At 43.8% G+C, this 25527-nt stretch overlaps 1 protein-coding gene across 3 annotated transcripts in view; it reads left to right on the top strand.

The window, feature by feature from the left end:
- MSRA (methionine sulfoxide reductase A) overlaps positions 1-25527 on the top strand; it is a 374837-nt gene that overhangs the window by 222123 nt on the left and 127187 nt on the right. For all 3 annotated transcript variants that reach the window (XM_068974235.1, XM_068974236.1, XM_068974234.1), the window contains one exon: positions 19903-20007. In XM_068974235.1, coding sequence (XP_068830336.1) covers positions 19903-20007 — 105 coding nt within the window. The remainder of the gene's footprint in view (positions 1-19902; positions 20008-25527) is intronic.

The following is a 25527-nucleotide window of genomic DNA, read 5'->3' as shown; positions in this document are numbered from 1 at the left end:
TTACGTAGATTAATCCAGGATCACTAATTATCTTCCTCTCTCTTGGCAATAAAAACAATAAAGGAGTTTTGCCTTTTACGTTAAAAGCTTTAATGTAAATAGAACTGGTTTTTGTTTGTTACGTAAGGATCTGACTTTATTTTCGTTTTTATGAATAATCCAGTGTTCCAGGGATCTAGTGATATAATGTAACCTCTGTCATTTAGTAAGTTTTCATACTTGCATAGGTCTCTTTCTAGGCTCATTGCTTCATGCCTTAGCTGTATTTATCTATCACTGTACCAATGAACTATCTTAATTATTAATTACAAAATTGATAAGACAAATCTTTTAAGCTAGATTTTAAGTAGAGCCTTTGCTATTCTTAGCCCTTTGCTGAATTTTCATGAAAAATTCCTGGTCATGTTTTTGATTACATTTTGTGATAAACCCGAGTTAGCCGTGAAGTTTCAGTTTTTAAAAATATTGCTGTGTTCACCTTGATGTTAATTTTGGTTTGGAGTTTGTATCTTGATTCGTGAATGAGATTAGCCTATAATTTTCTGTCTAATTTTAGTATCAACGTTATACCAGCCTCGCAGGATGTGTTGGGAAGTGTTCACCTTTTTTCTATTAAGAATTTGTAAAAGATTTGGATAATCTGTTTCTTGACTATTCTATAGCATTTGCCTTTAAAGCCCTTTCAGGCCTCATGTTTCCCTTTTGGTAAGACTTTTTTTTAAAAAAACTAACAATCCCATTTTTAAACCATTACAGAAGAGAATTCAGTCTTTTTCTTTGTGGGTCAGTTTTGGAAAGTTACATTTTCTAAGAAATTTATAAATACGAGGTTATTACAATGTTTTTCTCATCTTTTGAGTGTTTGCTTCATCAGTAGATAGGGTCTCATTTTATTTGTAATGGAATTTATATGTGCTTTCTTTTTTTTTTTTTTTTCATGTTTTGTTAGCTTATGCTTCTCTCTTTTACCTCCTTTCTTCAAATATCTGGGTTACTCTGTGGTTCTCTTTCTGACTTGTTGCTTTGTTCATTGATAGTTTTACTTTTTGCCCCTTCCTCAGAATCCCAGGGATGGTGGAGCCTGGTGGGCTGCCGTCTATGGGGTGGCACAGAATCAGACATGACTGCAGCGACTTAGCAGCAGCAGCAGCATAATATAATTGAGTTAAAGTTATAAATATCCATCAAAGAACCACTTTTGATGCCTCCTAATAGTTCTGATAGTAGTATTTTCTTTGTACTTTGGTTTTAAGTATTTAAAATTTTTAATTGTGATGTCTTCTTTTTGAATTATGTATTTTTAAAATTACTTTTTGATACTGATGTCTGTTAGTCTTAAGTCAGAAAAGCCTTTGTAACCCTCATACATTGCTGGAGGGAAGGTACAGTCCGTTTTGAATATAGTCTGGCAGTTTCTCAAAAGATTAAACATAGAGTTACTCTATAATCTGGTAGTCTTGCCCCTAGATCTATACTCAAGAGAAATGCCAGTGTATGTTCCCACAGAAGTCTATGCATGCATGCTCATGGCAGCAATATTTGGCTATCTATAATAGCAGAAAACTGGAAACAGCTCAAATGCCCATCAGTCAGTGAATGCATACATAAAATGTGATACATACATATAATGGAATATTATTTGACAGTAAGAAAGAATACAATACTGATACATTTAACAATGTGACTGACTTTGGAAACGTTATTCCAAGTGAAAGAAGCCAGTCTCAGAAGAACACATAGTGTCTGGCTCCATGTATTTGAAATGTCCAGAGTATAGAAATCTAGAGAGACAGAAATAGAAAGATCGTTGGTTGCCTAGGACTGGAGGGGATGGAGGTTTGGGAGGATGAGAGTTAGAAGATGTGGAGTTTCAGTTCGGAGTCATGAAGATGCTTTCAAATTGACTGTGGTGATGGGCGCCCAACTCTGTGAACTTACTAAAACACATTGAACTACACACTTTACCTGGCTGAATTGTGTAGCATGTGGATTTTCATCTCAATAAAACTGCTACCAAGGGAAACATCATTTTCTACTGAAATCACTGATCAATTATAATAGTCCTAAAGGGCTTCCCTTGTGGCTCAGCTGGTGAAGAATCCCCCTGCAGTGTGGGAGACCTGGGTTCAATCCCTGGGTTGGGAAGATCCCCTGGAGAAGGGAAAGGTTACCCACTCCAGTATTCTGGCCTGGAGAATTCTGTGGACTGTATAGTCCATGGAGTCACAAAGAGTCGGAGTGCCTGAGCGACTTCCACTTTTCACTTAGTTTACATTTGTATATGTCAGTTCTCATTCTCTCTCCTCTCCTTCCCTCTCTCCCCCTTCTTTTTCTTCCTCCTCGTCCTCTCTCTCATTGGAAATGTTGACTTATTTATCAAAAAGGATCAAGTTAATGAAAATTAATGGGGAACATTGATATGAACACAATTTTCCAGTTTACACCGCTATAGATAATCGTATACTGAGAGAGAGAGACGGTGCAACCTTGAGAATCTGATGGTACTGAGCACTTAGCACAAAGGGCATAGACTGTATGATTCTGAGTAAGCAGAATCTTAAAACAATACAAGCACAGGGACCATAGGAGCAAGTAGGCTGTATGTAACACACCTTAGAGAAATGCCATGGATGAGAAACGGTCTTTAAGAGATGACGTCTGGCTTGTGCCACAGGAGAGAATGGTATCAGGTCTCCACAATCATGGATTGCACGGAGTGGCTCCTTTGGGGAGGATTTCACTTTATTCTCTGTTCCAGAAACCCTGACCCCTCCCTGCCTGTGAAGTAGGAACTTGCTTTGTAAAGGGGCACTGATCAAGAAGGTGGCCATTATCGAGCTGGGAGCCAGACATCTGAAGCTTATAACCGAGCACAATGGCCGAGGCTTCTTATCCACGTTTCTAATTATATTCTTTCCTGCTTTTAGATAAAGGGACAAAGAAATCTGGGACTGACTTTTCAGGGTTTTCAGGCTGCTCTGAAGTGTTCCTTTTTAAAGTAGAGGGATGTAGTTTTGTTTAACAGTAGTGCTGTGAACGGGGTGTGTCCTCCAAGACTGTCCTCTTGTGTACAATAGCACGTCGATGTCAGAGATGCATTAGGGGATGAAGCAATTCATTTGTTCTTTCTAATGAATAGTCATAATTTATAATTTGTACTAATCAAAAACCTTTCATCCACAAAAAACCAACAAGCTTTGCAAACATGATCCTCTCACCAACCTCTGAAGTAAGTGTCTTGCAAGTACAATTATCCCTAATTTGTGGAAGGGCCAGGATAGAGAACATAGTGCAGAAATAGTTATTGATGTATCTTCAGCTCGAAATTTATATTTTGAAAGTCTCTTTGAACTTATTTTCATTAGTTATTTCAGTGCTCAGGGAATATAATTTATCCTGAGCTACATAATGGGTATCTGTCAAGCTGAAAACTTATAAAGTTAATGTATCCAGATGTTTTTGATATTAAAAAACTTAGAGGAGCTCATACTTTGCAGCCACTTGGGAGACAGGTGTCCACTCAGTGCCCCACTGGCATCCAGCTCGATTGTCTTCATGTCGTGAGGCAGTCGTGGTGGCATCACCTGATGCAAAGCCTTCTAGTCTGTTCTCTGATCACTGATGATGGGGAAGGCAGATGAGGGTAAGCCCAGAAGAGTCCTTTTAATCACTGTCTCTGCCTCCAAACTATATTACCACCAACCAAAACATGCCACACAGGGCTGTAAAGTTAATCTTAAAATAACACAGCCTTAGGAACTCACTTTGTCTTGTCACAAAATTTGTACTCGTGGTCCTTGAATTCAGACTTCTCCATTAAAAAAATATACAAAAGCACCTTGCTGCCATCTCTCTCACCTCCTCTCCATAGTTTGTTGAGGAGAAGACTTTGATATAATTTGATTAACATCCCACCCCACCCAACCCCCAAAATGCAAAACTGAGGTCAGAGCTGACCCTTAGAAACCACATAGAACTGGTGTGCTGCTTTTGTAGACAGAATGAGGGAAAGTTCCCTTCTTAGTCCCAGGAACTTCCTTAAAGCTAGCCCAGAGGACTTCCTTGAAAGCTCAGTCAGTTCAAATGGCAGATGCAGACAGCTGGTGTGTATGTTTGTTCACCTTATGTACTGCACAAACGCTTATGCTTGCATGCACGCACGCACACACACACTGCTTCCTCTTTGCTCGGTAGAGGCTTTTTACGGGAGTTTCTGTTCCAATCATGTACCGTGTGAGATGCATCCAGGCATTCTCTTAGGGTCCAGTGACACCCAGGGCATCTTACATTCAGGAATATAAAGACGCACATCAGCATCTGCTGACTTGAGAGCCCCGCTCCGTGTTTGTCAGGATTTCTAGGATCCTGCGGTGCTTGGACTGCTGACGCCACCCCTTCATGTGGGTTACCAGAGTGGGCGGACAGCATGTTTCCCAGGTTGCAATAGGACCCTAGGTTCCAGTTAGAATTAATATAGTAGAAGTGTCTTATCCACTGCTTTTCTTGGATGATGATTAGTTATTTAGGAAAATTGGTTAAAGAGAGGGTGAATCATTTTTTTTTCCAAAAAGGTTTACAGAAACCTTAAATTTTTTTCTTAGCTAAATGTATCTTGTGCCAGCCTTTAGATCTGGGGTCCCTGTCTTCCCTTCAGTCGTGGGTCCTCTCCCAGAACTGCCTGCTTGTCTCCTTTTCCTAGGACAGTGGGGGTGGGGAAGAGTGCACGCGAGACTGGGGCTAGACTCTACTCTGTATTGTGACTCTGCCCATTACTGATGTGATCTTGGTTGTGCCCTTTAAGTGCTCTGTGCCTCATTGTCCTCATCTTTAAAATGGGTATATTAATAGTACCTCCTTTATGGGCTTAGATAAGTTAATGTCTGTGAACCGTGCCTCATACCGAGTAAGCTCTAAGTGTCCACCATTATTATTATTATTATTATTAGTGATTTCTAATGTTGCCTTCTTTCAAATCAAATGAGAACTTAAGGAGAAGTGGGAGCCATCTGAGCACAGCATTTACCTGGATTTTAATGCTTTCCTCCCCAATCTACTTTTTCTTTTTCTCTTTAATTACAGTAAAATATAGGTCAAATTTACCAGCTGAGCCATTTTTAAGGCAAGGAAGCTGCAACTCAGAGAAGTTACGTGATTCAGTCCAATCAGACAGTCTGCCTGCACTGTCGGTGCCGTCGGCACGGTGTCTCAGTGCCTCACTGCTGAAACCGTTTGTTTTTCTCCTTGAGGCCTGTTTCTGGGCTCCTAAGTTAATTACTGGCTATCACCAAAGACCTGCTAATCAAGACTAAAAGATTCCCAGCATCAATCAGATTCCAGCTGAATCTGAATGTATAGGTAGTCATTGGCAGCCGTCATGTAGGGGTTACTATTAGCCCCGTGTTTATGGGAGAGAGCGTGAGGTCACGGAGCCTGGACTCAAACCTGCTACGCTCTGCCACCTGCTGAGTGACCTTAATCCAGCACATAATTTGACCTCACAGAGTCTCAGTTTTCTCACTTGTGAAATGGATGGAATGCAACATGGAGTGACTGTGAAGACTTCCTAGTGTTTCATGATCTATAAAACTATTGCCATCGTCTCCCACACTTTCTGAGGAACCATTCACCAGAAAGTATGAAAAGTCTAGGGCAGAGTTTGGGTTAGTGTGGAACAAGCTCCCTCAAGTGCCCGATTGGGACTCTGGTGTTAGTTACTGTAGGAATCCCTGTGGGACATACACCCTTTTAATGTGATGTGCTTGGTATTAGTGTACAGGATTCATAACTTTTTTCCCCCAAGGCCTTGTTTCCCATAATAGGTTAAAATAACTTGAGGCAAAGGTAGTCTAGATAAATGCTCCCCGTGTTTGTTTGGGATCACCAGGATGTCTGACACGTGAAGTTGCCGAGAATGAGAGGCCTCAAGGTCCTGGGAGGCTGTGTTAGAGCTTAGTGTTAAGAGTGCTGGCGTCCTCCCTGGGTCTTCGAGGCTGGCTTTGGTGCTCCTCCCGTGTGCTCCTGTAGACCTGAGCACAGCCTGATCCGAGGAGTCGTTGCATCATCCTGTGCACTCTCCCATTTTCAAGTTCCTCTGTCCTCCTGGACTATGTACCCCTCTAGGCCAGGAGCCGTGTTATTCATTGTTGTTTTAGCTGCACCCCAAAGAGTGCCCAGAGCCCATACTAACTTCTCCACAAATACTTGTGGAGTGAATTCCATCTCTGGTGGTCCTATTTCAAGCCCCATCCAGAAGTGGAAATGAGGCTGTTGGTGGAGATGTAAATTGTGCAGCTACTATGAAAAACAGCATGAAGTTTCCTCAAAAAATTAAAGGTAGCCCTACCGTGTGGTTAAGCAATTGCACTCCTGGCTGTTGATCTGAAGAAAATGAAAATACGGGTTCAGAAAGAAACATGGACCCTCATATTCGTTGCAGCATTATTTTCAATAGGAACAACCTAAGTGTCCATCGATGGATGAATGGAGAAAGAAAATGTGGTATAATATACAGTAGAATATTATGCTGTTATTTAAAAAAATCAGGTCTTGCTATTTGCAACACTTCTACCTTGGATAGACCTTGAGGGCATTATGCTAAGTGAAATAAGTCAGAAAGACAAATGCCCTATGATCTCACTTATATGTGGAATCTTAAAGCCACCAACAAAACAAAATAAGCTCATAGATACAGAGAATAGAATGGTAGTGGCCGCCTGAGGCGGGGGTAGGGTGTGAGACAAGTAAGTGAAGGCAAGGAAAAAAAAAAAAAAAACAAACCTGGTGGCTCAGTGGTTAAGAGTCTGCCTGCAGTGCAGGAGATGCAGGAGATGTGGGTTTGATCCCTGGGGCAGGAAGATCCTCTGGAGTAGAAAAGAACAGCACACTTCAGTATTCTTGCCTGGAATATCCCATGGACAGAGGAGCCTGGCAGGCTACAGTTCATGAGGCTGCAAAGAGTCAGACACAACTTAGCAACTAAACAACAACAACATTTCTGAAACCTTCTAGTGACCAATTATGACACTTTCTAATAGTGATACCAAATGAAGAGAAACATGAGACAATATTTAAAGCCACTGAAGGAAAAGTCGTTGAACATGACGGACAGTTTATTGCAAGTATTTTTGTGTTTGTTCGTTCTTAAGGAGAACGTTACGCGGCACAGATCTAGTGCTCGGTGAGAAAAAAGCAGGAGAGCAAGTGCTGAGGGAAAGCAGTACTTCCAGGCAGGTTTCAGTATAATCAGTTTCAATATAAATATCAAAGTGTTATGTCTCATGTACTTCTCTCTGAGGGAAAAAAGCAACTATAATGTGGTTTGTATGCAAAATGAATAGACAGTTATTATCTTTGGATGATTTAAAGTACCTCTTCTGGAAATTCTGCATATATGGTGGGAGCTAGCAACGTTGAGCTTCACATAGGGGTGCCTTTTCTCATCCGTGTTATTATGAGTGAGAGCAGTTTTAGAATGTGAAAAAAATACCTGACTTGATTTTAATGACTCCTTCTGTTATCATGATTTCAGGGGTTCTCTAGCTGTCTTTTGGAGAAGGCAGTGGCACCCCACTCCAGTACTCTTGCCTGGAGAATCCCGTGGACGGAGGAGCCTGGTGGGCTACAGTCCATGGGGTCGCTGAGGGTCAGATACGACTGAGTGACTTCCCTTTCACTTTTCACTTTCATGCATTGGAGAAGGAAATAGCAACCCACTCCAGTATTCTTGCCTGGAGAATCCCAGGGACGGGGGAGCCTGGTGGGCTGCTGTCTATGGGGTCTCACAGAGTCGGACACGACTGATGCAACTTAGCAGCAGCAGCTAGCTGTCTTTTCACTCTGATTTAAATCTGCCCTAGGCAGTTTATCCAAAGAAGCCTACCTTTTCTCGGAGAGCAGTCCATGTTGTTCTGTTTGTATTAACTCAGATCCTGAATGTCTGAAAGCTTCCGGCTTTGCATAGTAAAGTTCTATTTTGACACATCTCATTCTTAGTAGTGCTACCCAATGTGAGTTTGTGTGCCTGACACATTCAGTTCAGTTCAGTTCAGTCGCTCAGTTGTGTCCAACTCTTTGTGACCCTATGAATTGCAGCACTCCAGGCCTCCCTGTCCATCACCAACTCCCAGAGTTTACCCAAACTCATGTCTGTCGAGTCGGTGATGCCATCCAGCCATCTCATCCTCTGTCATCCCCTTCTCCTCCTGCCCCCAATCCCTCCCAGCATCGGAGTCTTTTCCAGTGAGTCAACATGCCTGACACATAGTAAGGCCAAAAAACTGAAACATCAATGTTTGGAGCAGAGAAAGATTTACTGCAAAGCCATGTAAGGAGAATGGGTAGCTCATGCCTCCCAAACCCTGAACTCCTAAAAGGGTTTCAGCAAAGCATTTTTAGAGGCAAGGTGGTGGGAGACATGACTAGTTGTTGCAAACAAACTTGTTGGTGTTGGAATCCTTTTTCTTGCAGCTGACCATATAGGTCAGGTTGCAATGTTCCTGCAAACTTCCAAGAAGACATTATCTGCAACTTTTTGTCTCTATATAAACGGAAATGTGTTACACCTTTAAAGGTCAGATCCTTGAGAATGGGCTGTGTATTTCAGGCTATAGGCAACAATCTTAGCTTGCAGCAAAAGCAATAGAATACAAAGATGAAAATGAAAGAAACAGAGCTAATATGGTGTCACATTTGTTCTTTCCTATTACCGTGGTATATGGATATGAAAAGACTAGTAGTGATACCATAGATTTGATTACTACAGTCAGTTCCCAGAGTGCTTCCCCCTTTTATGTCTGTTATTTAGTGCTTTCAGCCACACTCCCAGCTTGATGGGACAGGTGTTATTTCCCCCATTTTACGATGAGAAACTTGTAACTAGAAGAGATTAACCAGCTTCTCTGGCAGGCGATGCCTTCAAATTCAGGTCTTCTGATTTCAGAGTCAGTGCCCAGTTCACTACTCTGCAATACCCTAAACCTTAAGCCTTCTCAACAATCGTTGTGGCGGAATGAGTAGACCCCAAAAGGCACAGCCTGGACCTGTGAGTAGAGGGAGGTAGGTCTGACTCAATAACGACAGGATATTCCAACAATGGGATGGATTACTTTGTGAAACTGCATATACCGTATCACTTGAAATGGTCATTTGGATGTTGCAATGGGGTAAAACACAATATTGCTTTAGGCTAGGTGACCTTTTGTGTACCTTACAATTCTGAGTGTTTGTTAAAATCATCTGTCTGGTTTCCTCTCCCTTGTTGTAGCCACATATATCAAATGCCCGATTTCATGGTTCCCTTTCCCAGCTTTCCATCAAAAGTACCTGTCAGGCTATGTGAGGGTACATACATATGCCCAGGCCTGACCCCAGACCTTCTGTATCAGAATTCCAGCATGGGTGGAATGTGGAGTGTGGGGTGTGAGAGTATTTTTCCAAAAGTTCTATGTGATTCTAAGGTATAGGGTTGTGAACCACTCTTCTGAGTAGCCCACCAATAACAAGATACAAGCAGGCCTCTCTTTGGACTTTTGGGTGGAATTTGGCAGCTTCAAGGAATCATAGTTTCTCAGCATGCAATACCATTTTTAGTATTAATCAAGCCTTTGAATAGCACTGTGTTTTCTCTTGGATGCAAGAATACTGTGATCTCCACTGGGCAGTTTAGCTTTGCTGACATCTCATAATGCCTACCTGTCTCTGGGGTGGGTGGGAGTTGGTGCCAGTCTAGGAAATAGACATTGAAAAACTCAATCACATAGGTCCTTCCATAAGCTTCCTGTTCTGGGGGAAAAAAAAAAAAAACAAACACAACAGTTCAAAGAGGGTGAAGGCCAGCCTCCACAATCAGCAAAAGTGTTTGCCACTCAGTAGTGTTTGTGACCCCATGGACTGTAGCCCACCAGGATCCTCTGTCCATGGAATTCTCCAGGCAAGAATACTAGAATGGGTAGTCATTCCCTTCTCCAGGGGCTCTTCCCAATCCAGGGATCGAACCGTGGTCTCCTGCATTGCAAGCACATTCTTTACCACCTGAGCCACCAGGGAAGTTCCTATGATCAGCAGGTTGGATGCAGAAACTAGTGAGCCGCTCACTCCTAGACTCATTACCTCTTAGTTAGCTTTGTAGCATTAAGAAACCTCAGGTAGCATGAAAAACTAATGGTTATAGCTTATTGTCTTCCTGAGAAATTTTCCTGATAAAGTACTCAACTGTGTTTATAGCATTGCTCTGAGAGAATGATCTCAGAAGGATTACACACCTCCCACCATGTCTCCCCATGGTGGGCCAGGAAAAAATTACAATTGCTCTAACGGTATTTTTTTTTTTCTACTTTTCAATCAATAGGATGCTTTTTAAAGCTTATATTTCTCTTTGGACACTTTAAGTGACTGATGAGACAAAAGGAAAAAAAAAAAGCCAAGATGAAATGACAGTAGAGACACTCCTCAAGTCCTGTAATGAACTCCACAGGGCATCCAATTTTGATGTATTAGGGATTTTTTTATATAATGAGTACATTGTTGGAAATCACATTTTGTATCTGCAGGAGCTGGAGATGAAACTGAGCTGACATCTTACCTCTTTTGTAGTTAATTAGCAAGAGGAAGGTAGTGGTTTGAATCTTGTGTGGTAAAGGGAGGCATTAGTCATCCACTGCTTCCCTTTCCCCTTCAACCACCTGGATCTTTTTCTGTGCTCTTTGATTTGGTTTGACGGTTTGGATTGGTCTTGTTGGCTGGGAAAGATGACGGGAATTGAAGAACCGTTATTATTTAATGAAAAAATAACTGTAGCTCACTTCTCCCCTCCATCTTGCCTGTAGGATAAATAAAACAGATCGGGTCTTTTTCCTCCAAATAGCAGTTCTTTCCCTGGACTCAGACAATAAGCAGTACCGGTACTGCAAGAGTCTTTAGTTGTCACTGAATTAACATTTGCCACCATTAAGTCCCTAGCACTTGGTATAGTACTGGAACTTAGTTAGCATTCAGGAAATATGTATTAATTAATGAGTAAATGAAGCACTGTGTTGACCCAACAGCAAGGTATTCACTTGCATTCATGGTTTCTGATCACTTTCTCCAGGTAGTGTTGTGTTATTCAGCCACTAAGTCTTGCCCGACTCTTTGCAGCCCCAAGGACTGCAGCAGGCCAGGCTCCCCTGCCCTTCACCATTTCCCAGAGCTTGCTCAAACTCATCCTACCTACTAAGCTTTCCTCTGGGCATCATGCCTCTTCTCAAGGTCTCGCACTCAGGGAGGGCTTTGTGGAGGAAGCAGCACCCGAGAGGACCTTGAGAACAGGAGAGGACTTGGATTGTAGATAACTGGAGGGAGTGCGCTGTGGGCTTCATGTGGGGGCAGCAGGATCTGGGGGTGGAGGTGGGGTGTGGAGTGCCTGGGTCGGGAACGCGGCACGCGGAAATGAAGTTAGCGTACCTCCAGCTGTGGAGAGAGAGGCCTGGTGACCAGGTGGGGCTCGGGAGGGCAGAGGACAGCTGTGGGGAAGGCAGCAGGGAGGGGGTGCCCTGTGCCCTGCCCACATTCTGGTCAGTGGCCTGGAGGCAAGCCCAGTGCTAACCGTGTGACCACTCATCACTGCTGCCGGCCAACCTGCAGGCACATGGCTCAGGCCAGAGAGAGGGGCCTCCCACGCTCCCAGCCCAGGGTCCAGGGGGCTTCTGCTCACCTCAGTTCAGGCAGCTCCGTGCTGTCTCCTGCCTGCACCAGCTGTGATGGACAGAGGTTCTTAGAGGAAGGAAACTGTTAAAACCATAGCACGGCTGTGTCCTGTTGTTCAGTTGCCAAGTCATGTCTGACTCTTTGCAGCCCCGTGGACTGTAGCACACCAGGCTTCCCTGTTCTTCATCATCTCCCGAAGTTTGCTCAAACCCATGTCCATTGAGTTGGTGATGCCATCCAACCGTCTCATCCTCTGTCATCCCCTTGCCCTCCTGCCTTCAATCTTTCCCAGCATCAGTCTTTTCCAGTGAGTCGGCTCTTAGTATCAAGTGGCCAAAGTATTGGAGCTTCAGCGTCAGCCCTTCCGATGAATATTGAGGGTTGATTTCCTCTAGGAAGGACTGGTTGGATCTCCTTGCTGCCCAAGGGACTCTCAAGAGTCTTCTCCCGTGCCACAGTTGGCAGTATGATAGGACACAGCTCCTCCAGGAAGACGAGACCACAGCCTCAGCCTATGCTCCTAGAGCCCTGCTTTGAGAGGTTTCTTCTTGCCCAAACTGGCCAGTCTTTCACTGTCATTTTCTTCCTGATTCTGAAGTGGGGAATCACACTTGAAAGTCACAGTCTTCCTCCACCACCCTACACACGATCCAAAGAGTGAGCACCTGGGTTCTTCAAAGTGTAGAAAAACGCCAGACCTCCGTCCCCATCCGGGCCAGAATGTGCCAGCTGGGGCTGCGTCTCAACACCTGGGTCAGTGGTTGTAGACACTTGACCGATGTTTCTGTCGGTTGAATGGATAAATAAAATCAGAATTATCCACCTGCAGAGATACATGTTTTCTTCTGCAGTTTAATCCTTATGAAGGTAACGGCACTAGAAGCCTCCTGTCTGTGCATAGAGAGCTGGCCTCTTCCCCAGAACTTCCCCACATGTGACCTCGTTCGGTCTTTATGACTCTTATGTCACAGAGATTATATTTATTCTCATCTAAAATACTAAGAGACCCGGGATCACAGTCCAGAGAGTGTTGAACTGCTTGTGAAAACTGTGGTTTAAGTTATTGCTTGTGGCTTTGATTTTTCAGCTTCTAATAAGACGTAGAGACTTAGACTCCTGTGTGCCAGGTGCTATCCTGACTCCCCATTTTGCAGGTGAGAAACTGAGGCAGTGAGTGGCGAAGTAGAGAAAGGGCCTTTGATAGTGGGCGTGGTGAGGAGCTGGGATTTGAGCCCCCTTTCTCCTCCCTCCCGGGGCACACAGCGGCCAGGTAGCAGTGTGCCTGTCACCAGGGCACGACGCTGCCCCCTTGCTACCACTCCCTGCCTCCTCTGCGTCTCACCTGCTGCCCGCCTCTTCCTGTCTCGTCTTCTGCGGAGGCTGCCTCTCTGCTTTCTCTTCTCCTCACCAGCTGCCCGTAGTGACAGTTCATGGGGCAGACCTGGAAGAGTTGAAGATAGTGTTTTCCCTGTGGGATGGAAAGCAGTCGCAGAAGACTTTCAGAACTGGCTGATTTATCTCGGGATTCTCTTTAAACACACCTGGTTCTGTGCGTGACTTGGCTTTCACAAAGCTCTGGCTGACTCAACAGGTGTGTGATTTTTCTGCTCCTGAAGCACCCCCATGTGTGTCTTCTGCGATGTGCTTTGTCTTGTAAGGAATACCTGTCCATAGTCTACCCCCTTGGTATTCCTTCACCTCCCTTTGACATCACGAGGTAGAGCAACAAGGGGACATGCTCAGAAAAGACATCTGTCCTCTGCATTTTCCCTCTCAAGGTACTTTGAACGACAACATTAAAGCACCTATGATACTACTGTGAATTGTTAACAAGCACATTTGCACATCACATCTGTCATGCTGTTTACACGATGTTATGTGAAGAAATGACTCAAAGTATTTTAGAGATATAGCCTTTCATCTTTGGAAGCACCAGAAACTATTTGCAGATTGGTCTTGGGAATCAGATTAGCCTAGCACATCGGTGAGTTCTTGGAGGCACGGGCATTGCTGTAAGTGGTTGCTGGCCCCCTTAATCCTTTTGATCATTTGCACTGTGTATTTTTATACAGGCTCTTGTACTTTGGAGAAATAAAATAAAGAAACTTAAAGGTGAGTTTGACAAGGGCTTCTCCACACTGTTTGTCAATGCAGATAGATCCTGAATTTTAATAGCAGTAGCTTCTTTTAAACAACCAAGGCTCTTTAAACCTCTCTACAAACAGTGTCAGTGCTCAGATTATGTCTGAAAGTGTTTGCTGGTGAGGGGAAGTCTTTCCTGACCCTATATTGCAACCACGAGAGAAGACCCTATCCTGAAAAATAGTCTTGACCACCTGGATGTCAGTTATCCCCGCAGCTGTGGGCCACTTGCTGTGTAACATTTGCTGTCATTGATGACTTCTGGTGACATTCAGGAGCCGGCTTGGAGTCATAGAATAAGCCAGACTTCCTACCTTCAGTTGAAACATGGTTGACTCCTCACTGGATCCCGCCGTTTACTGGCTGCAGGATGTTATGTGAGAAAACTTGTGGTGAGGCCTTGGTTTCCTCATCTGTAAAATGGGGATGACATCCCTGTTGTGAAATTGTTGGGAGCAACATCTGTGCACCCGTATTCATAGCAGCACTATTCACGAAAGCCTAAAAGTGGAAGCAGCCCAAACGTCCATTGACAGATAGATGGATAAACAAATGTGGCATGTCTGTGCAATGACATCTTATTCAACCTTTAAAAAGGACATTCTGACACAGGCTTCAGCCTGGATGAATCTTGAGGACATTCTGCTGAGTGAAATAGGCCAATCACGAGAGGGAAAATAAAATATGATTCCACTGACATGGGGTTTAGAGGAGTCAAATTCACTGAGACAGAAGTAGAATGGCAGTCACCTGGGACTGGGACAAGAGGAAATTGGGAAGTTAGTGTTTAATGGATATAAAGTTTCAGTTTTGCAGGATTAAAAAAATTCTGGAGATAAATGATGGTGATGGTAGCTCAATGATATGATTCCACTTCATTCTGAAGGAGATCAGCCCTGGGATTTCTTTGGAAGGAATGATGCTAAAGCTGAAACTCCAGTACTTTGCCCACCTCATGCGAAGAGTTGACTCACTGGAAAAGACTCTGATGCTGGGAGGGATTGGGGGCAGGAGGAGAAGGGGACGACAGAGGATGAGCTGGCTGGATTGCATCACGGACTCGATGGACGTGAGTCTGAGTGAACTCCGGGAGTTGGTGATGGACAGGGAGGCCTGGCGTGCTGCGATTCATGGGGTCACAAAGAGTCGGACACGACTGAGCGACTGAACTGAACTGAACTGAACTGAACTGAGTGCCACTGAATTGTACACTTAAAAATAGTCAAGATAGTAAATTTTGGAAAGTGTGTGTGATTTTTTTTTTTTATCTCAATAGAGAAAAACTGGGGGGAAAAAAGTATGAGCGTTGAACAACATCCAGTAGGTAAGGTGCCTCCCGTATTATCAGTGTTCAGTAAATAGTAGCAGCTTTTACTAGGATTCAGAGTTGTAATGCATGATTCCGTGATATCACCTTATGTGGCCGTGCCATAGTTGGTTTCTTTTTGTTTGACTTCTGGATTTCTTATGGTACTTCACCACTGTATTAATAGTAATGACGGAACGAGTTTTTGTGTTTGTGTATGCCTTTTCTTTTCTCTGGGTTTGTATCTTTGAGGTTGATGTCCCGGGTCACTGTTAATCAAGGTGGATTCATCTCTGAGGTGCTTGCTTCATATGCCCATGGGGTTTCAGAAGGGTCCTGTCCTCTTTGCTGCCACCTCCCAAGGATACCTCACAGTGTCCTCATCAGCACTAGGCGTGATCTTAAGCAGTTTTACAAAGTGACCTGAGTAGGAGATGGTATTTTAATGTTTAAGATGCATTCATTGGCTTTTACCTGATCACTGAAACTTGAGAACTTTTCACGTCTTGATCTACATTTATTTTTTTCAATGTGTATTGCCTGTTTACATCTTTCGCCTGTATTTCTAGTGTGGTTTTAGTGCTCTTCTTTTTTTTTAATCATTTTTCTTTATTTTAAAATTTTATTGGATTACAGTTGTTTTACGATGTTGTGTCCATTTCTGCTCTGTAGAGCTATATGTGTACATGTGTGTGATAGTCGCTCAGTCGTGTCCGACCCTTTGTGACCCCATGGGCTGTAGCCTGCCACTCTCCTCTGTCCATGGAATTCCCCAGGCAAGAGTGCTGGAGTGGGTAGCCATTCCCTTCACCAGGGGATCTTCTCGACCCGGGGAGAGAACCCAGAGCTGCTGCACTTTGCAGGCAGATTCTTTGCCACCTGAGCCACCCGGAAAGCCCCTTGAGGTTACGTATCTCCCCTCTTTCTAGGTTTCCATTTAGGTCACTACGGAGCATTGAGCAGAGTTCCCTGTGCTAGGCAGTAGGTTCTGATTAGTTATCGGTTTGAATGTTTTTCTGATCTAAGTATTTTGTCACGTTTGTAACATGTCATTTTTAATATTCAGTTTTACTAGTTATGTAGTTGAATCATCATTCAAACATTTCAAAACACAAAATAGTAAGATTTTTAAAGTAGATTTAAAATGGTTTTACAATAACATGGCTATTATACTTAATGAATCTTCTTCCCATAATCCCCCTGTCATACTTATCTTGTCTATTAGCATAACATCTGTTTAGATGTTAATTTACATGACTATAGTATCTGAATTAAAATTATGTAGACTGACCAATTAAGAATAAAATATTAATAACCCAACATAAAGAAGGCATAACAAAATTAGAGAAAATAAATGATTAAAATTATTAATAAGCCTGACATTTTACCTCACTAATAATTAAATTCATTAAAAATAAAATGACAGGCTTATTAATATCTTCCATCAATGAATTGGTAGGGATTAAAAACACTGTGATGGTAATTGAGACTGACCCTCAGATATGCTGCCAAAGGGGAGAGAAAACTGGCTTAACTTTAATGACTAGCAAGAAACTTAAAAATGTTTATAAACACTGATTTAGAAAATTCACTTATATAAATGAGGCTAGAGGCAGCCTCAGAAATGGAGAAAAAATAATTATATTCATAGATAAAAAGAAGATTCAGTACAAATGCCCAATGACAGAGAATAATTGAATAAGTAATAACACAGTCATCTTTGGAGTGTTAAGTATTTATTATGCATGTATACATGATATTTACTAAAAATTTCAGTGGTGGGGAAAACACTCACAATGTGCTTTTAAGTGGAAAAGGCATGATGCAGTGATTATAGTAAAGTAAGTTGTGTGTCACGGTGTGCACACGTGTTTGTTTTGTGTGTATATGTGTCTCGTGCATATCTAGAAAGAAATGCATAAAAAATACTGAAAGTACTTATCTGGTAGGAGCATGGATGATTTGTATTTTCTTTTTTATATTTCTGCACATGTTCTGAGCTTCATTTTATTTACAAATCATTGTTTCTACAATCAGAAGTATATTTTACTGGTAAGGAAGACTAAGGATGAGGAGTAAATCTCTCTCCTTTACTGGATTCATGTTCACTTTGCTCTCAGTGCCTTAATGCATTGAACAGAATCCTGGACAAGGAGTCAGGAGGTGGTTTTTCAGGTTATGGTCCAGAAATTTACTAGGTGTATGGCACTGGGCAAATCTAACTTGTATGTGCTGTTGTTGTTGTTTAGTTGCTAAGTTGTTTCTGACTCTTTGAGACCCCATGGGCTGTAGCCTACCAGGTTCCTCTGTCCATGGGATTCTCCAGCAAGAATACTGTAGTGGGTTGCCATTTCCTTCTCTAGAGGATCTTCCTGACCCAGGAATCAAACCCACATTTCCTGTGTCTCCTGCATTGGCAGGCAGATTCTTTATCACTGAGGCACCTTAACTTGTAAAATGGGGGTTTCTACCTTCCCTGCATTGGAGGATTGTAAGAATTCAAGTGAAAATACCAACATAGACGAAAAAACTTTGCAAACCAAGATGTAAAGGATTCCCTAAACCACCGTGAGGTTTGATAATTTCTTAGAAGGACTCACAGAACTCAAAAGCTGTTATCCCCACAGTTACAGTTGGTTACAGGAAAAGGATACAGGTCAAAGTCAGCTAAAAGGAAAAGTCACACAGGGCAGAGTCTGGAAGGGCTCAGGGCAGAGCCCCTGTGCCATCTCCTTCTCGGCCTCTGTGTGTGACACTGTGCAGAGCTTCGCCACCCAGGAACCTGGTGGTGTCTCAAACTTTAGTGTCCAGAGTTTTTACTGGGGCTTCAGTACATAGGTATGATTGATCGATTGCCTGCATGGTTGAACTCAGGTTCCAGGTCAACCGATCCCATGTTACCCAAAGCCCCTCCCTCAGTCACATGGTTGGCCTTTCTGGCATAACAGCCCCTACCCTAACCCTACCCTAAAACTAAGTGTGGCCAATCTCCACCCTAAGAGCACCGGTGTGGTGGCCCCTCTGTAAATAAAGACACTCCTATCAGGTATGACCTAGATTACTTACCAGAGTCAAGGCAAATACCAGCTACCTGTTTTCAGTTCAGCTCAGCCGCTCAGTCATGCCTGACTGTTTGAGACCCCATGAACCGCAGCATGCCAGGCCTCCCTGTCCATCACCAACTCCTGGAGTTTACCCAAACTCATGTCCATTGAGTCGGTGATGGCATCCAACCATCTCATCCTCTGTCGTCCCCTTCTCCTCCTGCCCTCAATCTTTCCCAGCATCAGGGTCTTTTCAAATGAGTCAGCTCTTCGCATCAGGTGGCCAAAGTATTGGAGTTTCAGCTTCAACATCAGTGCTTCCAATGAACACCCAGGACTGATCTCCTTTAGGGTGGACTGATTGGATCTCCTCACAGTCCAAAGGACTCTCAAGAGTCTTCTCCAACACCACAGTTCAAAAGCATCAATTCTTCTGCACTCGGCTTTCTTTATAGTCCAACTCTCACATCCATACCTGACTACTGGAAAAACCACAGCCTTGACTAGACAGATCTTTGTTGACAAAGTAATGTCTCTTTTTAATATGCTGTCTAGGTTGGTCATAACTTTCCTTCCAAGGAGGAAGCATCTTTTAATTTCATTTTGGACCAGGCTAAAGTCCTTACTAGGACTTCCCAGCGAGTACAAGTAGTAAAGAATCCACTTGCCAGTGCTCCTGGAGTAGGAAATGGCAACCCACTTCAATATGTGACCAAAAAGAGATGGAAAACAAATTTGTGGCAGAGTCTATTATTTACTGGGCTTCCCAGGTGGCGCTAGTGGTGAAGAACCCCTCTGCCAGTGCAGGAGACATAACACCGGTTCGATCCCTGGGTCAGGAATATCCCCTGGAGGAGGACATGACAACCCACTCCAGTGTTCTTGCCTGGAGAATCCTATGGACAGAGGAGCCTGGAGGGCTACACTCAGTGGGGTCACAAAGATTCGGACACGACTGAAGCAACTTAGCACGTTATTATTTACTATGTTATAACACTGAAATAAGAGAGGGTAGGATTTCCACAGGTACAAGTGGCAATGCAAATACATTCTTCGCCGACCCACAGAACCTTGGGGACCACCTTTGAGAAGGGAATGTGCTAACGGGTGCCGCAGAGAGACATTTGCTACAGTCGTTATTTACCGCAGAGATGAATTAGGCTGGGAACCACTTACCGGCCTGCGGGGTATAGGAACCTGACCCTCTTATTGTTAACAGCACACAAATGTGTCTCTCTGTTAACAAATGTATCTAATGTGAATGAGGTACAAGCCTATCTTTTCACAGTTTCCTTTTTCTGGCACCATCTCCCTCTGTAGTGCAGCTAAGCTTGCTACTTACAGCGAGGGGGAGATGATAAAAAGAACCTGGCTCATTTCCCTTTGCAGAGTTTCAAATCTCTGCACCACGTCAGGTTGGATCCATAAGGTTTCATAAGAGTGAGATTAGAAAAAGGAAAACCCAAGTTTATTTTCTCATGAAATTAAAAAAAAAAAAAATAGAGCACAATGAAGAGAAAGATCCTCCTCAGAAAACTTGCTCCAGGACAACCTCATGCTTTTATGGGAAAAAAGCCAGCGACAGAGACTCAGAATGAAAGTATTCAAGTACAATTGCCTTCAAAGGGAAGAATTTCAGCCTTTGTCTGGTGGTTTTTGGGAAACAAATAACTGATCATAAATCGATGTTGTCAGTAAATTGGTGTTGTATGTTCTGTCTCTTTCAAGGAAAAACTGGCCACGCAGAAGTAGTCCGGGTGGTGTACCAGCCAGAACGCATCAGCTTTGAGGAACTGCTCAAGGTCTTCTGGGAGAATCATGACCCGACCCAAGGTAGATGAGTGAGCCAGTATTTAATTATCTTACTAATTACAGCTGGGATAATTAGTGTTTGAGCTGCACGGAAGAGATGAACCTTGAAATCACACAGGAGCTCAAGAATATGATTGCAGACATTTATTGACGGAGAAGGGGAGGGGCTGGGGAAAAGAGGGCAAGAGAATAAAGGCACAGCCCCCCATCTGCGCCCCTCCCTCCTTTACAGCTGTCAGGGGTGGGAAAATTCCCACAGAGAAAGATGCCAGACAATAGAGATTCGTTCACCTTTGATTATTGCATTATTCCTCCTTAATGCAGTCTTTTGTCTACAAAATTAAAGTGTCTTTCTAGCAGCTCCAAAGTTTTCCTGATTTATGGTTCCTTTATTTCCCTGAATTTAGCCTTTCTTATCTTTTGACGTTATCAGCCTTTTTTTCCCCCCTTTAAATGTCTGAGGGTGATAAAAAAAAAATAAAGGTAAAATGCAGGATGCAATGGGTTCACAATGTTTGGCTTATTTAAATATTTATTTTGTTTCCTTTGGAATTTATTGTATGGAGATATTAATATATTGGGCTGTAAACAATGGTGTTCAGGAATTTTATTTGAATGCACACACAAGCGAATATCTCATGCTGGCAAATATCATTGTAATATTCAATAATGGAGCAGTTTCCAGACTTCAACTTAACAACCGTACAAGCACTGCTTTGCCAGTGTGATGATCTGGTATTATGAGTCTTATGAACTGAAAAGTCCTACATGTATGATATGATTTTCACAAACCCTGTTCATTTAGCAGGCTTCCCTGGTGGCTGTGACGGTAATGAATCTGCCTGCAGTGCAGGAGACTGGGGTTCGATCCCTGGGTCGGAAATGGCTATCCACTCCAGTATTCTTGCCTGGAGAATTCATAACCTACATCTAACTAGGCTGAGAATTCTGTTGGCTTTAACAAAATATTTGGGCTTCCCAGCTGGCACAGAGGTGAAAGTACTTGACTGCCAGTGCAAGAGATGCAAGAGACGTAGGTTCAATTCCTGGTTAGGAAAATCCCCTGGAGAAGGAAATGGCAAGTCACTCCAGTATTCTTGCCTAGAAAATCCCCTGGACAGAGGAACCTGGCAGGCTACCGTCCGTGGGGTTGCAAAAGATAGCAACTGGTCTATTAATGAAAATATTTTTCCCTTTGGTGTCAGATCTTGTGGGAGTGGGTGAGTGGTGTTGGCTCTTTCCTGATGAATGGATGTGTTCTTCCAAACATGCATTGTGTTTTGGGGTGGAACCTTACCAAGATCCCAGCAACCCCAGTGCCAGGTTGGTAAGTCCTGAGTCCTGGTTACACCTGAGTCCAGGGTGATTTCCCAGAAGGCAAAGGTCAGAGCTAAGGCAAGAACAGCAACATGATCAGCAGAGGAGCCAGGGTCAGGCAGGTCCAGGATGCAGGCTCATCCAGCAGGGTGACTGAAGGTGGGAATGAGGCCAGGAGCAGGTTCTCCATGACTGTCCAGTCTGGTTGACGTGGGGGGATGAGTCCCTGGTGGGGAAGCAGTGAGATGGGGGGCAGGAGAGGTATAGGACTGTAAGGGCAAGAGTACTGTCATCAGAAGGTACAGACGCCACCCTGGTTTGGACTGCCGCACTGTCACGTCATATAAGAACGGCAGGCCTGATGGCTTAGACATCCGTGGCTCAATGAGAAACTGATTGGTGAGCTCCATAAAGAAGGGGGGTGACGGCCAGGATCATTCTGAGGAGCCTTTGATTCAGAGGCAGCAGCCTCTTGCTCAGAGCCGAGGGTCAAGGCAGGATGCTGGGGGCTCCAGAGTTCCAAGTGGAGACACCTATCAGGAGCCCAGGTGAGCCTGAAGTCATGGAGCAGACAGGCTCTGTGCGGGCCCACAAGGCTGGGTATGTGGCCTTGGCCTGGCCACCCATGTGCTGATAGAACCACCTGTTCTTGGCCTCCACAACATTTCAAAGAAGGTGAAGTCTGCCATCTACTTCTCTCTCCTTACTCCTCTTAACGTCTTACCCATTTTGTCATTTTCGGGGGATGGGGATGTGAACCATTTTTAATGGTCTTTATTGAATTTGTTACAATATTGTTTTCATTATATGTTTGGGTTCTTTGGCCCCGAGGCATGTGGGATCTTGGCTCCCAGACCAGGGATTGAACCCGCACCCCCTGAATTGGAAGGTGAAGTCTTAATCACTGGACCGCCGGGGAAGTCCCTACCCATTTTCTCACATCTTTACTAGTGCACCTCAGGTCACTAGTTCTCGCCCCTGATTCTCAGGGGAATTCCACGTGCAAAAGCTTTTTATTAGAACCTCTTGTTCTCCCCATCCCATGGATCAGATTGTTTTCAACTTTGGAAATTCTTGGTTTGCTATCGGTATGAATTTGCTAGGGATGCCATCATAAAGTATCACAGACTGGGTGGCTTAACCAACAGAAATGAGTTTTCTTACAGCCGTGGAGGCTAGGGGCTGAAGCTGAAGGCATTGGCAGGGTTGGCTTCATGTTGACTTGTCAATGGCTGTCCTCTCATATAGCCTTCCCTCTGTGTGTGTCTGTGTCCTAATCTCTTTGTATAAGATTGGATTAGGGCCCACCCAGATGACCTCATTTAATCTTAATCATTAAAGACCCTGTCTCCAGATGCAGTTACACTCAGATTAGAGCTTCAACATGTAAATTATGAGAGGAGGGGGGACGCACTTTAGCCCATAGCACTGTCTGATAATGTAATATTTAATAGGTTGATGTGCTGGGTTTTCAGAGGTACTTTTTTTCTGACAGGCTGTTCATAGGCTTATAGACTGAAAGAGACTGATCATCTGTTCCAACCTCAGCTTCAGTTCTATGAGTCAGAAGATGAAATTGCTCATGGTGGGGGTCACAGACAATGGGACTGGAGTATTGAGTGACCTATTCTTACACTAATATTTTGGACAAATTATACATGTAGGAGGAGAGTTTTTCTACCCTTGTGTATACTTGTTTCTGCTTAGAGTAGTGCCTCATGCAGTGCACACAGTCATGCATTAAATCCCAAGGTATCTGATTGTCCCACATTATTATTAGAATTATTTTTTAGATAGTTCAGTGTAGTGGGTCACGGTAAGAATCTTTTTCTGCCTTTTAGGGTTTCCTGTGACCCTTCTGGAAATAGGGCCCATGGAATGAGCTATATGATCTAGGCCTGATCAGTCACAGTATCTCTTCCTGTTGTTATCAATGTTCAATCCAAACAACAGGAGTGTGACTCCAGCAGAACCAACTAGAGTCTTTCCCTGGGAGTGCTGTATGCTGTCACTTGGCTATGGGTGCCAGGGGAATAACCCACACAGATCACCTGACCATGTGGTCTCCAAACTTCCCCAGTCTCCAGACACCGTAGCAGAGCCTGACATTTAGACCTGGGTTCTGGCCCCAGTTGGACCTCTTCCCAACCTCTCAACCTTGGCCAAGACACTTATTCTGAAACTCTGTTTTCTCATCTACAGAAAGGGGAAAATAATGTCTATCCTGCCCACTTCTTGGGTTATCATAGGCATGAAATGAAACCACGTGAAAATCACTTGAAAGAACCATGGTCAAAAACCAGGGTCAAGAACCCTACAGGTGGTGGCATTATAGCTGTGTCCTTCTCAACACAATACAGTGTCACCAGAGTTATTTATTTATTTTTGTTTCCTTGATTTCTATGGGGAACTATTTACCATCTGCCTACTACAGTGTGGGTTTTCTACCACGAAAGCTCTTCTGTACTTCCTGCTAGTTGGAAAGATTTCTGCGTTGCTTGCGTCCTCATTTTGTGATGTAACTGCTGGCGGTGATAGTGATGAGGTTGACAGACAGAAAGCTCCTTATCTTTGCTGCTGATACAGTCCTCAGAAGAACCAGATAAAGTCCCAGCCTCTCATGCGTGCCCTGCATCCCCGTACCTCACATGCTTTGTGCATGAATCCCATCATTTTGGTCCTCCTGTTTCTGCATAGGAATGCAGGTTCCAGACCCTGAACCTTGGGCCAAACCACAAACACACAAGTACACAATGTGGAGACTCAGCTTTGCCTCACTTGATTGCATAAACCTGACTTCTCTATTCCAACCTGTTTCACGCTCCTTGATCCTGAGGGAAAGGACAGCACATTTATGAAGTACCCCTATGGCCCAGTCTCAGTGGTAGATGTGTTCTACCTGTAATTTCATTTAACCCCTACCATAACCTGACGAGCTGGAGTTCTCTGTCTTCACTTAACAGAAGAGGAGAAATGAGATTCCAGAATACTGACAGTCTTGCTTGATGGTGTTGACAGTATTTGAACACAGCTCTGTCCAAAGCCCGTATCTATTTTCTTTCCCCTACACTGGAGGGATCCATGCTTCCTGATGAGGAGAACCTCTTCTAAGGATAAGCATTGTGCAGGATCCCCCATGTAATATAGCTGTGTCCCTAACAACCTTTTTAAAGCAAGTATGTGAAGATGCTACTACAAATTTAATCATGCTGTAAATTGAATGCCCCTTTTATTAACCAGCACCATGTCACTTACCTCTGCAAAATGGAAATGCTCCCATGCATAATGTGCTCAACAGTCACTGGGCCACACCTGCTGCCCAGCTGGACGTATGGACCTCTGGTAGTAGCTCCAGACCTTCCCAGGGACTAGGGCACAGATTGGGAATTTCTCCAGTGTACTACCAGGGGAGTGGTGGCCTTTCTGCAGAGGCCTTCTGGCTGAGACTGTGAACTGAACCCAGTATCAATTTCCCCATTTCTAAAGGATTGGAATTTCAGCTGGATGTGCAGCCACCAATAAAAACAAAATTTCCCAGACTCTGAGTGACTAAGTATAGCCACATATCCAAAACCAGACTAGAAGAGCGTGAGTGCAAGTGACAGTGTGAACTTCTGGGTTAAGTGCACTTAGAGGAAGGGCAGATGATGTCAGCTTCCCAGTCTGGTGCACTTAGAGTAAGGGCAAATGATGTCAGCTTCTGGGTCCAGTGCACAAAGAAGTTCTCTTCTTTCTCCCTTCTCACATACTGCCTGCAGTTGCAGTGATGACTGTCTTGGACCACAGGGATGGGGGCCTCACCCTTGTAATTGAGGACCTACAAGATATAAGTTTCCAGAGTCAGTACCCCAGGCTGGACTCTTTATGCAAGAACTGTCTTCTCTAAGCTACTGTTATTTTGGTTCATTTTAGGCCTTTTTTTTCTCTGACAACAGTTGTGCTAATCCTTACTAAAATAGCTTTCAATATAAGCTGGTGATGAACTCCCAGTCACTCCTCTGAAGATCTTAATTAAAATGTTTCTTAATTAAAACGTCTTTAATCAAATCTGTTAAGAGTATGGACTCTAGGGTTAGAGGATATGGCTTTAACCAGCCCTGCCACATGCTGTCTGTGTGGCCTGGGGAAGTTAACAGTCACTCGTCGCCTCTTTTCTCTGTGCCTGACCACCGGGTCCCAGCTCTAATTGCTCTCATCTGGCTGCCACGCCAGCCTCCACCTGGC

Source organism: Capricornis sumatraensis, chromosome 6, assembly GCF_032405125.1.
Source record: "Capricornis sumatraensis isolate serow.1 chromosome 6, serow.2, whole genome shotgun sequence".
Lineage (NCBI taxonomy): Eukaryota > Metazoa > Chordata > Mammalia > Artiodactyla > Bovidae > Capricornis > Capricornis sumatraensis.
The sequence above is the reverse complement of the archived record's forward strand: the minus strand, read 5'-3'. Positions and strand labels throughout refer to the sequence as shown.